This window comes from Canis lupus, chromosome 8, assembly GCF_011100685.1.
Source record: "Canis lupus familiaris isolate Mischka breed German Shepherd chromosome 8, alternate assembly UU_Cfam_GSD_1.0, whole genome shotgun sequence".
Lineage (NCBI taxonomy): Eukaryota > Metazoa > Chordata > Mammalia > Carnivora > Canidae > Canis > Canis lupus.
The window spans coordinates 53,228,595-53,244,418 of record NC_049229.1 but is presented as its reverse complement, the minus strand read 5'-3'; the positions used below and the strand labels follow the sequence as shown (position 1 = coordinate 53,244,418).

At 35.6% G+C, this 15,824-nt stretch overlaps 1 protein-coding gene and 1 long non-coding RNA gene across 23 annotated transcripts in view; one reads left to right on the top strand and one right to left on the bottom strand.

Annotated features, from left to right (window-relative positions):
• LOC102153427 overlaps positions 1-15,824 on the bottom strand; it is an 85,386-nt gene that overhangs the window by 39,789 nt on the left and 29,773 nt on the right. For 5 of the 11 annotated variants that reach the window (XR_005363630.1, XR_005363622.1, XR_005363631.1 and 2 more), the window contains one exon: positions 2,806-2,876. The exons of the other annotated variants lie outside the window; for them this stretch is intronic. This is a non-coding gene — a long non-coding RNA (uncharacterized LOC102153427). The remainder of the gene's footprint in view (positions 1-2,805; positions 2,877-15,824) is intronic. 11 annotated transcript variants of the gene reach the window in all.
• Positions 1-15,824, top strand: part of CEP128 (centrosomal protein 128) — a 397,326-nt gene that overhangs the window by 375,094 nt on the left and 6,408 nt on the right. For 11 of the 12 annotated variants that reach the window (XM_038545463.1, XM_038545464.1, XM_038545473.1 and 8 more), the window contains 2 exons: positions 1,974-2,090; positions 14,151-14,256. In XM_038545463.1, coding sequence (XP_038401391.1) covers positions 1,974-2,090; positions 14,151-14,256 — 223 coding nt within the window. Of the gene's footprint in view, positions 1-1,973; positions 2,091-14,150; positions 14,257-15,824 lie in introns of those variants that run through there. The other variant, XM_038545474.1, reaches the window with a different exon arrangement.

Below are 15,824 nucleotides of genomic sequence, written 5' to 3'. Positions count from 1 at the left end.
TCAAAGTTCATAATTGTACTTTCCAATGTTAATCATTAAAATTGAAACCTTTAGCTTTAAATGGCAACAAGTTCATAGCGAGTATTCTGCACAGTATTATGCAGTATTATGGAGCAGGCAGTAGCTATGTTCTAACCCTATATGACATTTTCAAATCCTCAGAGACACCCTACCCACCCTACATTATTCCCCCCGCCTCTGAAGAAACTGAAGCTTGGAGTATAAAAATTAGTTGGAACTGCGATCTAGTTCCTTGTATTAACTACAAAGCCCATTTTCTTTGCCTTAACTGCCTCTAACTTGAAACCCACTCTACATATACTCTGAAGTCATCTCTATGATTAAAAAGAGCTTATTTCATCAACTTAATGAAAACAACTAGACATGGCCTTAAATAAAAATGCATAAAGCCTTTAGATTATGAGATGTAGATTGTTTCTCAAACCTCTAAACTTTCTAAAAACCAAGATGCTGTCAACAAGAGCCCAAAGACTAAGCTCTGATCTGAGCTTATGTACCAGGCAAAATTACTTAATATCTTAGGTACTTCCTCATCCCTAAAATGAGGGGCTTGAACAATATTATCTCTATGGTTCCTATTCATACTGGCATCACTAGCATCTATGTGAAGATATATTTCACATGTAAGTTTCTTGATAGTCCTATGTCTATGACTCAGTAAATATAAGCTATAGTAAATACAATTCTCATCCTATTTAGATAGTCGGTTTTTTTCTTTAAAAATGTCATAGGCCCTCTTGTTTTTTTTAACCTTATTTTGAAAGAAGTGGTTCAACTCTACAGTTCCATATTTAAACTTTACATATTTGGTATGGTAGAAGGGAAATAGCTTTGGGCTTCAAGCCCAATCTGTCACAAATTGCCTAGTCTTGGGCAAATCATTCTTAACTTCCCCAGGCTATAACTTTTTATATATAAAAATGAGAACTTTAGAATTCTAATACCTCTTCTAGCTTGAACATTCAATAAGTTCCTTAGGACTATTTGGGGAACTAAATCCCATAGATAATTTTTCTTACATATGCAAATCAGTTGCCCTCATTTTATTCTAATTTCTCCCTAATTCATAATAGAAATGTCTAAATAACTGAGTATCATGATTGCTATGTTCCATCCTCTCCCCAAAAAATGAAGGAAAGGAAGAAGGGAAGCGGAGGGTGGGGGGAAAGAAGAATGAATGAATGAATGAATGAATGAATGGCATTTTTCTTAATTTCTTTACAACTTGAAGCTCTTTATACTTTTGAGGGCAGATGAAGCATCCTTCAGTTTAAAAATCTACGTGATATATTGGTTAACAGGTAGAATGTTGCTTAAGAATTAATGATAAAAGAGGACTCTAGTTTTAAAGGTAACATTTAAAAATATTTTATTTGAGAGAGAGAGCACATGTGCATGCACACACATGTGCAAGCGAGGGGAGGGACAGAGGGAGAGAGAACCTGGAGCAGACTCTGCACTGACACAGAGTCCCAATCTCACAACCACAAGATCATGACCACAGCTTAAACCAAGAATCAGATGCTTAACTGAGCCACCCAGGTGCCCCAGTGACTTTTTCTTTTTTAAACAATATTTTGATGTCAGGCACTACAAGAGAGAGTGCACAAGATTCAAAACTGGCATGGTGTCATTAATGACCATCTGAGGACAACCCACTGTTATTTTAACCTTTTTCCCTTCTTCAAGTAAAGTGTCAGTCATTTCAGACTAGCATAAGGGTTTGTGAAAAGAAGGCAAATAACCAAAGTGGGACCCTGTTTTTATTTTTAAGGTAGCATGCAAAGTGAGCATTTCTTCTGTCTCCTTGGCGACTATGGTTCCCTCAGATCTCTCTAAACACCTGTAATTATCAATACTTTCTTATTTTCATTTCAGGTACTGTGTTTACTTTCATCTACCAGTTTTGACATTGTTTGTTGTTTGTTTGTTTGTTTGTTTGTTTGTTTCAGGATTTCCGCAGTTCATCTGCAGAGAGAATTGATGGGAGATATTCTAAATACAGAGTTCACAGAGAGTCTCTACAGCAGCACCGAGATGACATCAAGTACAGAGTCAGAAGCTTCAAAGTAATGCCCTTTATATATACATTTTCAGTCTTTGAGCATTATCTGTGTTTATGACTAGAGCCTTCAAAGCTGTCCCTGCAGGATTCATGGAAGGGTGCTTATAAAAGAAAATATATTCCTTAATCTTCAGATCTGTGGGAGTAGAGAGTGCAATTTCCAGAGATTGTACCTGTAACTTTTTACTTGGAAACTCTCTTTAATTTTAGACCATTATTGCTGAACATGTTGTCTCTTGGCATTGATGTCACTTAAGAAATCATGTGCCAGGAGACCCCTCGTCTCTTGGTTGGTCAGGGACTCGGCATAGGTGGTTGCCCTCCACTGTGTGTAAGTCTAGCTACTCAACGTGGAAAGGCTCCAGAAGGTCAAGTAACACATAATACTTTGTAACCTCTAGTCTTGGCATGCATAATCATTCTTTTCCTCGGGATATGAACTCCATACAACTACTCCAGCTTATGGTTCATTAGTGTGGAATCAACTCAAGAGACTCAGAAAATTTGTCCATGTTAACAAAAAAGCCTACCATTCTCTAGCATCCCCAGGATCCACCTGGGGTGTGGGTGATTTTAAACCCATTTGGCCCTGAACAGTTAATTAGCTTAGAGCAGCATTTCTCAACCTTGGCATTAACATTTGGACCAGATAATTCTTTGTTGTGGAGGCTGTCTTACACATTATCAAACATTTAGCAGCATCCCTAGATTCTACTCACCAGATGCCAATGGTGTCCTGCATTGCAAGTTATGACATCAAAACATGTCTCCAGCCACTGCCAAACATTGCCTAGAAAACAAAATTGTACCCCCATTCGGAACGCTGATCTAGAAAGAATCCATCTATATATTTGAATGTACACTCCTAAGTCAAGGGGAAAAAAAGGTGAAGGTTCTTCTGTCTTTTTTATATTCTCACAGACTTCAATATGTATGAATATTACTTACACTGTATATATTCACTTATTACAGCCAAATGTAATTATTTCTAAGAAGCTCTTTCCCTCCTCTGAATGTAATTGGATGGAATGCTCAGTGAATATAAAGACAGTGTTCATTTCCATAAGGCTTTCCCTAGCATGCTTAAAATGAGCTCTCCCCTTTCCCCATCCCAAATAAAAACAACAGTTATACCACATTATTGATGCTCTTATTGTGCAAAGGGCATGCTCTGACTTTGTGCCTTTTTCCCTTTGTTTTTTATCATTTCGTATTCTTGACTATAACAATGACTGTGTTGCCTTATATAGCAGATCCTAATTTCACTAAGTCATCTTCTGACCTCCCAAATCAGGTCCTGTATATTCAAGCATTTCTCTACCACTTACAGGGGCTGCTGCTAACCTTCAACAGAAGTACGAGGGTCAGGCAGTCATAGCAAATAGTACTACCGACTCATTGCTGACCCGACCACATGAAGTTGCTGTTTGGAGGTGTCATGTTTTACATGCATTATGTCATTTAATTCTTGCAGCAACTCTGTCAGATTGGCACCATTATTTGTCCTCTTTTATATTGAAGGTTGTAGAGTAATGATTGAGCCAGGATTACAGCCTAAATCTGCCTGACTTCGGTCATCTGTGTCCTTGACTGCTAAGCTCCAATAGTGTAAATTTTTCATATACCTTAATTTTTCTAGAAATCACCAAATGTAGAAATCACCAAATCTGTATTTTTAACACTTGAAAATCCGTTGTCTCCAAAAATACGTAAACAATGCCTCTTAGTTCAACAGAAGTCTAGACGCAAATGAAACCTTTAAAACATTAGTTTTCACTATGGTTAGATTTGATACCACGTGACTCAGTACTATCTAGTGACACCCAGATTGCTTTAAATCAGTGTAATTTCCATAACAGCATATGGCAAAGCTATGAATGTTTAACATGTTCAGCAAGTAATCTTGTTGGAGTTCTCTTTAAAATTACATTTGCAGCTGAAGCCTGGTTTGTGAGTGAGGACAACACTTAGCAAAATGAGAAATAAGTTGAAAATTTTGCAGACAGGTAGTGCAAGAGAAGGCCGCAAAGCACATTTTATGATGACATTCCACATTAATACTACTTAAACATTTTAAACAATTGATCCATTTCAGTAATGAATATGTAGACTATCACCATTTGTAATAGATGTCTGGCCTGAAATAATGCAGTAATCTAACTCAGCACCCACAAGATCATATTTTTGTAGTTATTGAAAAAGAAAATGTGGGAGCACCTTTTGGCCCATTGTAGATACCAACAACAATTTGCTTATATGCTTTTTATGAAAATTTACTGAAAATGTTTCAAAGGAAGCATGAGCTCAGATGGACAATGAGACAGTTGTTAATCATTTCTTGGCTTCATGGATAATCAGAAGAGCTACCTCTGGTTCATTATTGACACCCTGAAGGATATGCTTCAAGTAAAAGGCATTGGTCCACTATCAAGAGAGAAGATGTCCCAGTTTTATATGATATTATTTCCACAGCTATTAACTTCCCTCGTATTTTGGTAGGAGAGTTCAAAGAAAAGGCACAATGCAGTGACTTGAATTTGTTGGTTCTCCTGATAACTGTGGTTCTGGGAAATCACTTACTGTAAGATTCAGTTTAATTTGACAAACGTACAGCTACCGTACTGTAAAGCCCTGTACTAACTAATTGAGGTGAGGATACAGGACATATAAAGATGCAGAAGGCATGGTCTTTATAGAGGGAATAGTTACCTATTTGTCTCTCTGAAGAGGTTAATTCCTGCACCGTGTGCTAGAGCAGGAGTCAACAAACTACCTCCCATGAGGCAAATCTTACCTGCCAACTGTTTTTTTGTAAATAAAATTTTATTGAAGTTCAGCCGCACATTTATTCACATATAGTCTGTGGCTGCCTTCATGCTCAGCAGCAGAGTCAAGTAGGTACAGCAGAGAGTGAATGACTCAAAACACCTACTATATTTACTATCTGGTCCTCGAAAGAAAACATTTGCCAACCCCTGGCCTAAAGAAAGGAGGAATTACCAACCTTGCCTTTCTTCCTCTGCACATATATACAGTATGTCCTCTTCTTTATTTACTAATCAAGTACTTGCCAGGCTCTTTGAAAAGTCATAATACGGGCAGCCCCAGTGGCGCAGCGGTTTAGCGCTGCCTGCAGCCCGGGGTGTGATCCTGGAGGCCCAGGATCGAGTCCCATATCGGGCTCCCTGCATGGAACCTGCTTCTCCCTCTGCCTGTGTCTCTGCCTCTCTCTCTCTCTCTGTGTCTCTCATGAATAAATAAATAAAATATTAAAAAAAAAAAAGAAAAGTCATAATACTTATCCATGCATTCAACAAATACTCACTCAGTGTTAGTTATGTGCCAGGAACTTACTAGCTGCATGTGACCCACATCAGTGAACAAAACGGATGAAGCTTCCTGCCTTTCGGGGGCCTCCATTCTAATTATAGGACATTTGTGTTTGTTGTTTCAATACAACATTCAACAAACATTTGAGTTTCTACTATATATAAGCATTCTGCTAGGGGCTGGAGACAATGGCATAAAAAGAAAAATCATAACCAACCCTTAGGAATTCAAAAGCCTTCACACAAAGTAGAGTCCAAAAGAGAAAGGGATAAATACTATAATGGAGGAGGCCTCAATAAATTGCTGTGAGTGTTTAAAGAAAAGAAAGATGCTTCCAAGGCTTTTGAAAAGCTGTTTGTCATGACAGGGCAGAGAAGTGTTTCATGCACATTTGTTTGGAAGTGGATCACTATTAGCATTACAGTTGTAGAATCCTGACTGCATTCCTGTTGACAGATAACTGTTGGAATAGCTGAACCATATTGGCAACGGGCTTCTCTCATTTTGTTGCTGTTGTAAGGAGGCAGCGAGACGTCCAGCGTAACCATACTGCTGGTGGAGAGAACAGTGAGCAGGAAGTGTACATCAGGTGCCCTTTCTGTCTAGGTTACAGCAGCCTCCTGCTGTTTACTTCTGTGGCAATCTGATGGGTTAAATAGGTGATGGCAATTAAGGAGTGCACTTATCCTGATGGGTACCTAGTGACGTCCGAAAGTGTTGAGCCACTATATTGTACTCCTAAAACTAATGTTATACTGTATATTAACTACCTGGAATTTAAATAAAAACTAAAAAAAAAATCATATTTCCCAAATCTTTCAAGATTTTCAGCAGGATCAATGTCCACAATTTCTGAAAGCATAATATAATATACTAAACTGACCAAGTTAATAGGACAAAGCCTGATCTAAAAGTTTATGCTTAGAATTCAATTCAAAGCTGAACCTGACACAACATTTCCTGTCTGTGTGTAGACAACAGAAGCATTTCATGGCCTCTTTTTCATCTAATTGGGTTTCTGTAGAACATACACCCTTCCTTGCTATCCCAGCTGTTTCAAATAGAACAGAATGTTCGAAAGTCAACCTAGCATTCCTAATCTGAATTCAAAGAGGAACATGGTTTTGTCCCAAAAAAATCCCCATGCTGCCCTCCCTTTTTGCTCTCTACCCATACTAAATATATAGTTTTAATTAGCAGTGGATTTTATAGTAAAATCACAGAAGGCATGTTTTTTTTTTCCCCTTCCTTCCTCCTGAAAGGAAAATCATGATTTTCAATTTCTAGTTGAAGACTTAGTACATAACATCTTTTTAAAGAAGCAGATGTTTTGCAGGATAAGATGAAGTAGGTGAGGAAGTGTTGACAATGGTTTTCAGCACAGTTTATGAAGGCAGAGTCTGCCAAAGCCCTTTGTCATATTTGTTCAATGTAAGCATGTGTATGATATAAGTACATGCTTTTCTCCTGGAAGCTGTTTCTCCCTCCTTGAATCTCTCCATGATTTGTTTATACTTTGCTCATAGCAATTAAAGGCTGTTAACACTTCCTCTCTTAGGTCAGCTATTTCTGTACATATCTTAAATCTTCTCCAATAGTAGCTACTGCACTATACATAACTCCTGGCACAATTCAAGTTATAGGTGATTTTTATTTAGTAACTATTAAAATGCATCACCAGTGTATTATTGAGGATAATTTTACAGATGTTGCTTAGAAACAATAGTAGCAACCATGGGAAATTTGAGGATCTTTAACCCCATAATACTCAGGGTATCTCATTTATAACTACCCCTCTCCATGTTTTGATAAGAAATCATATATAAACTGCTATGCAGATACAGCTCCAGGCTCCCCCCATCCCCAACCAATCTCCCATCCTTGAAGCCTCTCCCATATAGCGATTTAGGGTCCAAGGCTAATCTTGAAGTTAACGTTAAAAAAAAATAGTAAGTATATCTATAGGTGATGACTGAAATTTGGGAAATACTGTCCTCCTGGATTATATGACTTATGAGGACACTGTCTGCCTTATCTTTAACTCCAGAATACACAGTGGATACTATACATGCTAAACTGGTAATTTTTTTTCCCCTAACTTCAGCCTTTCTGGAATTCTAACAAAAATTTAAATACTGTTTTTCTAGTAATGTTTAGATGACACATCTGAAACTTTTTAAGCAATCAAATCATGCTGAAGTCTAGAGATTTTTATTCTTTTGAAGTGATCAATACTAACTTGCCAGCCATAATATTTAGTTGATTTCATCTACCTCTTTAAAGCAAAATGAAAGATTGCCAAATGAATTGGAGTTCTTTTTTGTTGCAGTAAGTCAAAGGTGCTTATTTAGGAATCAACATGGATACTAAGATGAGCATATTAATTTTTTAACCTATTTGAGCTCCCCTCTACCAAACTTTACCTTTAATAAGCACCATACTTTCACCTTTCCCAATAATTTACTGAATAGGAACATTAGGAAAGATTGTGAAGAAATTCACCTATAAAGATAACACTTTTAATCACCTTAAATACAAAATCCCAGATGCTAAAAAACATAAAGAATACTGATTACATGTCTTTTTAGTCTTCATTTTAAAAAATGTCATAACTGGGCAGCCCGGGTGGCTTAGGGGTTTAGCACCGCCTTCAGCCCAGGGCCTGATCCTGGAGACCCGGGATCAAGTCCCACGTTGGGCTCCCTGCATGGAGCCGGCTTCTCCCTCTGCCTGTGTCTCTGCCTCTCTCTCTCTCTCTCTCTCTCTCATGAATAAATAAATAAATAAAATCTTTTTTTTAAATGTTATAACATATTTATCCAAATAATCATTGTTTCCTTTACAGTAGTCCCTTAAGAGAATAAGCACTGATTCCAATGAGACACCATTATTAAAACATCTTTGATATCCTCCTTTGTTTCATAAGTCAGTGGCACATTCTGTTGAATATCCTTATTTATGGCAAATTTTTATCCATTGTAGGAAGATTTGGCTTCTGAAAATAGATGAAAGTCATATGGGTCCAAATCTAAAGTATATTTAAAAAAAAGTACAGTCTTTTTCATGAGTGAGTCACTAGGAATATTAAATTATATATAATAAAATATCAATTGGATAAAGTGAAATTAATCACATGACCTGATCTGGCACAGTATTTTCGTGAGTCTCTTCATCTGTGGACAAGTGTGGCTTTGAATTTATAGTATTGTATAAATTTGCATTTCCTGTGGTAAAGATAGTTTGCATAGTTAGAATACTGTTTCTTCAGTGGTTCTATTCAGATAGATTCAAATCATAAAATGTTAGTGCCCAAAGGACTTAGACATGATCTGCTCCAGTGCCCTCATTTTTTAATGTGAGACTGGCAGTCTTCTATTTCCCAGGTTTAACCATAGCAAACTTTTAATTGCTGTTCTTTGGCCAAGAAATGAGCATATAGGACCATTTTTAAGTTCCTTAATGCAAATGGCACTGTGCTAAATTCTGGGATATTGGGATGGGTAGATGGAAGGATTGAAACAAGGAAAGCTTAACCCTCATTGAAGTTAAAAGCTAAAATTGCAGCCATGCAGATCAAGATACAGAAGACAGGCTTTAAGTAAACTATCTGCCAGGTCGAACTTCCAAATAGGAATAAAATTTACTGAAGAAGAGGCTAAGCTTTTTCTAGCTTTTTCAAGCACTGATGGAGAATTGGGAATTAAGAGTGGGGAAGAGATGGAGGTACAGTACGTTGTTAGGCAAGAGACAAATTCAGGAAAACATTGCTGCCACAGATCCAGAAACACTATAAGTGTTTTTTTCCTTCTCTCCAGGGGAAGGGTTGGATAAATTAAAATTAAAAAGAAAAATCACATGTATCATCTGTCTTCTAAACTTTGAACTTACAATATTCCTGAGAGAAAAATACTTGGTGGGCGTCATTAAATATTAATCATTAGAGATCAGTTTAGCAAAGAGATTTAGTCAGGTTGGAACAGCTTTTAAGAAACCAATTACAATGTGGGTTATGAAAGAGAAGTGGAAGAAACCCAGGGAAAATATTAGAAAATGCAAGTCCCTTCACCCAGTGGAATTTTTGCAGGGAATTCTGGCTAACTAGCTTGTTGAGACTTAAGACAGCAATAAAAATAGGTCCTTGTGCTAAGGATATAAGAATTGGTAAAAAGCAAAAGCTAGGATTCCTAAAATTGCAAAGAATCTTCCTTTTTAACCAGTATTTCCATTTAAATATTTAAGTATTTGATTGAAAGATGGGTAAGAATTAGAAATACTCATCTAAAGGTTACCTTGTAAAACTTAACTTAGTTGTTATAGAAATTCCACAAATTAAATATCAATATAAAATTGGAGAAAATGGAGGGTGGGTTGGTTGGTTGGTTGGTTGGTTGGTTGGTTGGTTGGTTGGTTTTTCCACATTCTGGTATGTTGATTGTTCAAAGGGACTGTGAGATATTTTTCTTTGGGGGTATTCTTTTAGGATTCATTTCATTAGTTATATTTCAAGGTAATATGAGGGAATCTAACAGTCTTTTGAAGACCTATAAATTGTTGCAACTTTAAGATGTATTACAGGTAAGCTTCCTCACTTGTATACATGAAAACAAGGAGTGTGAGTGGTTTGAAAACAAGTCAACATTTTTAAAGGGGAAGACTAACAGTCCTAAATGGTATGTACCTGTTAACAGAGTATCAAAATATATGAAGCAAAACTTGATAGAATCATAAGGAAAAAATAGACAAATCTGTAACTATAGTTGAAGATTTCAATATCCCTCTCTCAGTAATTGATAAAACAGTAGGCAGAAAGTCAGTAAAGATATGGAAACTTGAGCAACACTATCAGCCAACTAGACCTAATCGACATTTGTAGGATACTCCACCTAACAACAGCTGATTATATATAATTTTCAAGTGCACATTTAACATTCTCCAAAATAGATTATATTCTGGGAAATAAAACAAATCTCAATAAATTTAAGATGATTGAAATTATGTGAAGTATGTCGTCTAACCACAATGGAATGAAGCTTAGAAATCAATAACAGATATCTGGAAGATTCCTAGATGGAAAATAGACAACATATTTCTAAATAACCCATTGGGGGTTCAAAAGGAAAATTAGAAAATATTTTTAAGTGTATAAAAATAAAAGTACAATTTATCAGAATTTGTAGGACTCAGTTAAGATAGTGCTTGGAGAGAAAATTATTAAATGTGTGCATTATAAAAGAAGAAAAGTTGATAATCAATAATCCAAGTTTGAAACTAAAAAAATAACAAACCTAAAGTAAAAGGAAAAGAATAATAAAGATAACAAAAATCAATGAAATAAAAAGCAGGAAAATGGGGAAGGGGATAAAAGCAAAACCAAGTTTTCTGAAAACATCAGTAAAATTTTAAAAACTCTGCCCAAATTGACTAGGAAAAAGGAGAGAACGTACAAATTGCTTACTTTAAGAACAAAAGAGGGGTATTACTAAAACTCTCATAGACAATAAAAGGATATTTAGGAAATGTTATGAGTATCAGCATACTGACAATAAATTTGACAATTTAGATGAATTGTATATTAAAAAGCACCGTTAAAATGTGTTACCTCATATTTCTACTTCTAGAAATCTATATTGACAAATTTAAAGTGTGGGTCAAGCTTTGCACACCAAGATGTTTATCAAATTATAATAGGAAAAAAAAAAACTGAGAATAGCCTTAACATTTCCAACAATGGGAGATTAGTCAAATAAACTGTGGAATAACCATAATGATGATGATAGTAGTAGAAAAAACTCCCAAATATAATACTACATGAAAAAGTAGAAAATAAAATTGTCAATAAATAGTAATCTCTGTTCACAGATATTTATAAAGAAGAATCAGAAAACATGTCCTTAAATTAGGCTAATCAACTATTTTAAAATTTATTGCATTATTCTTAGTTTCTTCTGTATTTTCCAAATTTGCTAAGAGTGAAATATGTCAGTGCCATATTTTAATTATCATATGCCAATAAACTGACTTTGTCATTGAAAATATAAATTACTCTTTTTCTGTAACAGAAAACATGCAACAGATGCCAGTTGATTTGTTTTAGAAATTTAAAACCATGTCTTTTGGGAAGGATGATTGGGATCTGAATGTTTTTGGGTGCTTTATCTTTCCTCTGGGAGGCCCATTTTGAGGCCATCTTTGCCTTGTGTTTCATTGAGCAAGACACCCAGTCCTACAGCTCCACTCTCACCGTCTTTTTCAGTCCAGGTGTCGGTGGGCAAAAAATGTGTGTTTGCTTCCCTTATTTTTTCTTTTTCTTATTGACCCACAATGATCAAAGCATCTGTTAGTGGGAAGCCATTTATTACGCTTTTCTCTTTCATGCTTTATATAGAAACCGTGCTTAAATGGAGATTTCTAGCACTGGTGAGAACATAAATCTTTTCATTTGTGTATCTTCCACCTCCACCCAGGCCTAAAGTATGTCATGTGTGAACTGTGATAAGCTAGCTTTATTGTCCCTGTCTTTCGTTGCTCCTAGTCAGCTTGTTTAAAGTAGTTATTGAAATGCACTGGGGATACAAAGTATATCATTTTCTTTCCAGAGATCCTACAGTGAATGACTTCTAATTTCTTATGAAATCCCCATAATTAGTAAAAACCATAAATTGCTTGGTTAAAAACCTCAGGGCCTTCATATTAAATAGACCTAAACTCCCTTTTGGTACATGAAGGTTAATGATCTTGAACAATCTGAGGATTATGTTCATGCTTTTACCTCAGAATAAATGGGCCTTTTATCATTATACATAAACTTGTTCTCTTTGGCCTTTCTTTTATACTTGCATGCATATATATGTGACCAAAAAATAAAATATAAACTTGGTACTTGATACAGAGAATGACAGCTGATTCATCCAATGGTCCTGTGGCATGAGGCCCTATACTGTGGAGCCATGTTTGGAGGAATCCATGGGGGCCACCTGACCTACAGATATCTTATCTGGACTCTGATAGCATTCTCAAGCTCCTCCTCTCGCTTGACTCCTTAGTCATCCTCAATTACAGTTCTTTTTTTTTTTTTTAAAGATTTTACTTATTTATTCATGAGAGACACAGAGAGAGAGGCAGAGACACAGGCAGAGGGAGAAGCAAGCTCCCTATGAGGAGCCTGATGCAAGACTCGACCTAGGACCCAGGATCACGACCTGAGCCAAATTTGGGCAGTCAAGCACTGAGCCACCCAAGTGCCCTCAATTACAGTTTTTAAACTGGTTCCCCCCCTCCTTCAACACTTGAGCCACTTCAGTCTCTTTTCCACATAGTGACCCAAAGTATCTTTGAGAAATTTAAATCTAAATCTACTTAAAATTTAAATAGAAATCTCCATAAAACCTTTGATTGCCTTCTGATTGTAACTTAAAAAAAAATCCAAATCCAAATCTCACTTCTGGATCTCACTGTAACCACTTTCCCCCCAGTATAGCGGCCAAAGCCAAGGGGCCTTCCTTCAGTTCTTCAGACACCAAATCCTCACCTCAGCACGTTCACACAAATCCACCGACCACCATCTCCTACTCCGCCTTGGCTCCCTCTTTCTCATCCTCCACCCGGTAAACTTTTGCCAGCCTATTCACACTCAGCATTCAAATTTCACTTTAAATATCACATCCCAGAGGGGACTTCTCTTGACATTGAATCTAAATTTAATTATTTCCTGTTCTTCTTATAGCACTCATCATAATTTTTCACTTTATTATATTTTGCAGAGTTAGTTATTTGGTGCCTTTCTCTTCTGCAAACCTGAAAGTTTCATAACTGTATACCTCAATGTTTTGTTTGCTCTTTGACCAGCACACACTAAGTGCCCAATAAATTATTGTTGCATGAATAAATAACTAGGGGAAAAAAAGAAAAAATAAAGGGTACTGTAAGTAATTAGGACATGTCCAAGAGAAAAAAAAAAAGCAATTTCACTGTTTATTACAGAAAAATATATTAAAGCATTTGTTTTAATCTAATTAATAAATTATTTGTAGTTAAAATGAATTCCCCGTTTTCAACTGAGATTTGGGTATAAGAACACATTCATTCATACAGTCCATGAGGAGAGGGCCTTTTTCTGTATTCATTTTTGTTTATGTATTAAATATTTGTTGAATGAGTAAGAGGATTGGTATAATCGTTATGGAATGCAGTGTAGCTAAGTGTATTTAAAAACATCAAATTGGTTTTTTTTTTTTGACCCAGTATTTCCACCTGAGAATTTGTCATAAGGAATAGTCCTAAATATAGAAAAGGGTATGTATTTAGAGATATTTTCACAGTGTTATTTATAGGAGTAAAACATTGGAAACCACCTAAATGCCCAATAAAGTAATAGTTTATCCACTAGATAGTATATGAGTAACACATAAGCTAAAGGTTAAGATAATATAGTGACTTCAAAAGTGTTCAGAGTATTAGTGTAAATAAGTGAAGAACACAGTTTTATAACAAAATTTGTAAAACCTATCCATAAGAAAAAAAGACTAGAAAGAAATATGTCATACTGCCATGACCACGGGTGATTTCCTTCTCTCTCTCCCCTTTTTTAAAAAATATTTTTCTTTAGCATGTACATTTTTTTTTTACAATTAAATTGCTATATAACATAGCTTATTTCATTTTCAGCACATTTAAATGAATCCTGATCCTTATGTTTTGTAATCAGTGAACTAAAGTGCTGTGTTCTTTGTTTTAGGATGGACTCTTTGCTGAAAGTTCCCATACTCATGGTTTCGAGCACTCATCCTCTTGGCATGATCACAGTCACTTCCTGTCTAGTCCACGATTTTCACACTTGAATTGTAAGTAATGAAGTCCTATACCAGTCTTTAAATTGGATTTAAGGAAATACAACTCATGGAAAGATTAAAATGTAAGGCAAGTACATAATAGTAATACTCATGTTAGGAATTTGAAGAAATTGTTATTATGAATCGTAATTATAGCACCCCCCAGATACATTTATATTACCCGATTTACTAAAAAGTGTATGGAATCCCTTTTTAGACCTTACACTTCTCAGAAAAACTTAAAATGAATCACCCAAGGTAATCATCTTAATTAAGCAAATTTTTTGTACAGAAGTTCCTGGTAACTGTGGATGAGTGGGTAAAGTCAGTTAGATGATGATATGATAAAATTTAAATCATCAAAAAGTAGAAAATATTTTCATAGAACTGTTCGGCAGTATAGATCATCTTATGCAAAGAATAAGGATACTAATACTGTTATTAGCTAGATTTCATTCTGTGAATATACTTTAAATGTTGATAAAATGTTATCAGTGTGAACAAGGTATGAATTTTTTGACCAAGTGATACACCATCCCCCACCATTTACCTCTCTTCTTTCCTGTAATGCTTATTCTTAAAGTCTCAACTTGTATGTAGTATCCTTAAAGAAGCCTTTGGAACCTACAGTTTTAAATTTGGTTTAAATTTAAGTTTGGTGTCCGTTATGAATGCCCATCATGCATTTTTCCTTTAAATATCTTCTTAGAATAACGATGGAGTTATTTTTTATTTGAGTGACTTTTTGTTTAATGATTATTCTCTTCACCAAAGAGTGAATTCCATGATGAAAGCAGTGTCTGTTTTGTTCACTAGTGTTTCCTCAATGTCCTACTTAGAACATATAGTAAATTCTCAATTAATAGAATGAGTATATGAATTTTTTAAGTCCACTTTTATCCAAACCATTGGATCTCAAATGTTATTTAATAATTTCTTATTTAAATAATCATTTAGATGCTCAATTTACCATGGGCATAGAGTTTGTATATTAAATCTGACAATTCTGTCATTTAAAAAATGTAGGTTGCTATAAAATAAAATACCAAAATAAGCCACAAAGAAATAGGTCAGATCCAAAAGTGATAACTCTCATTTTTGCTGATTTATATTCATGGATTCATTGAATAAATATTTATCAGTTTCTGATAAATGGTTTGGTTTTCATTATATCATGATTATTTTATTCCAAAGGCTGAGCATTTTCTCTTTCCTGTCCTAACCATTTTGCCAAGTGATTTTATACTTCTGCATAAAACCCTTGCTATTCTAATCTGGCAGCTGCCCTTCAATGTAGATTGTATCTCAAGCTGATTATGGTACCTCAAAATCTGATACATGCATACACAAAAGTTTTGTGTTTCATATGAAGAAATGGAAAATCTTCCTCAGGTCTGTTGGTCATATGTAAACATGTAGGTGGGGAGTAGGGACAAAACACCATCAGACCTCATAGTATCCCACCCATTAAGACATTCAGGGACCTCGAGGTAAACAGTCCCATGATATGAGCACAGAGGCCATGGTTCTACTGCTATTTCATTCTCCCATTATGACTTTCATAAGGCTCCCAAAAAAGG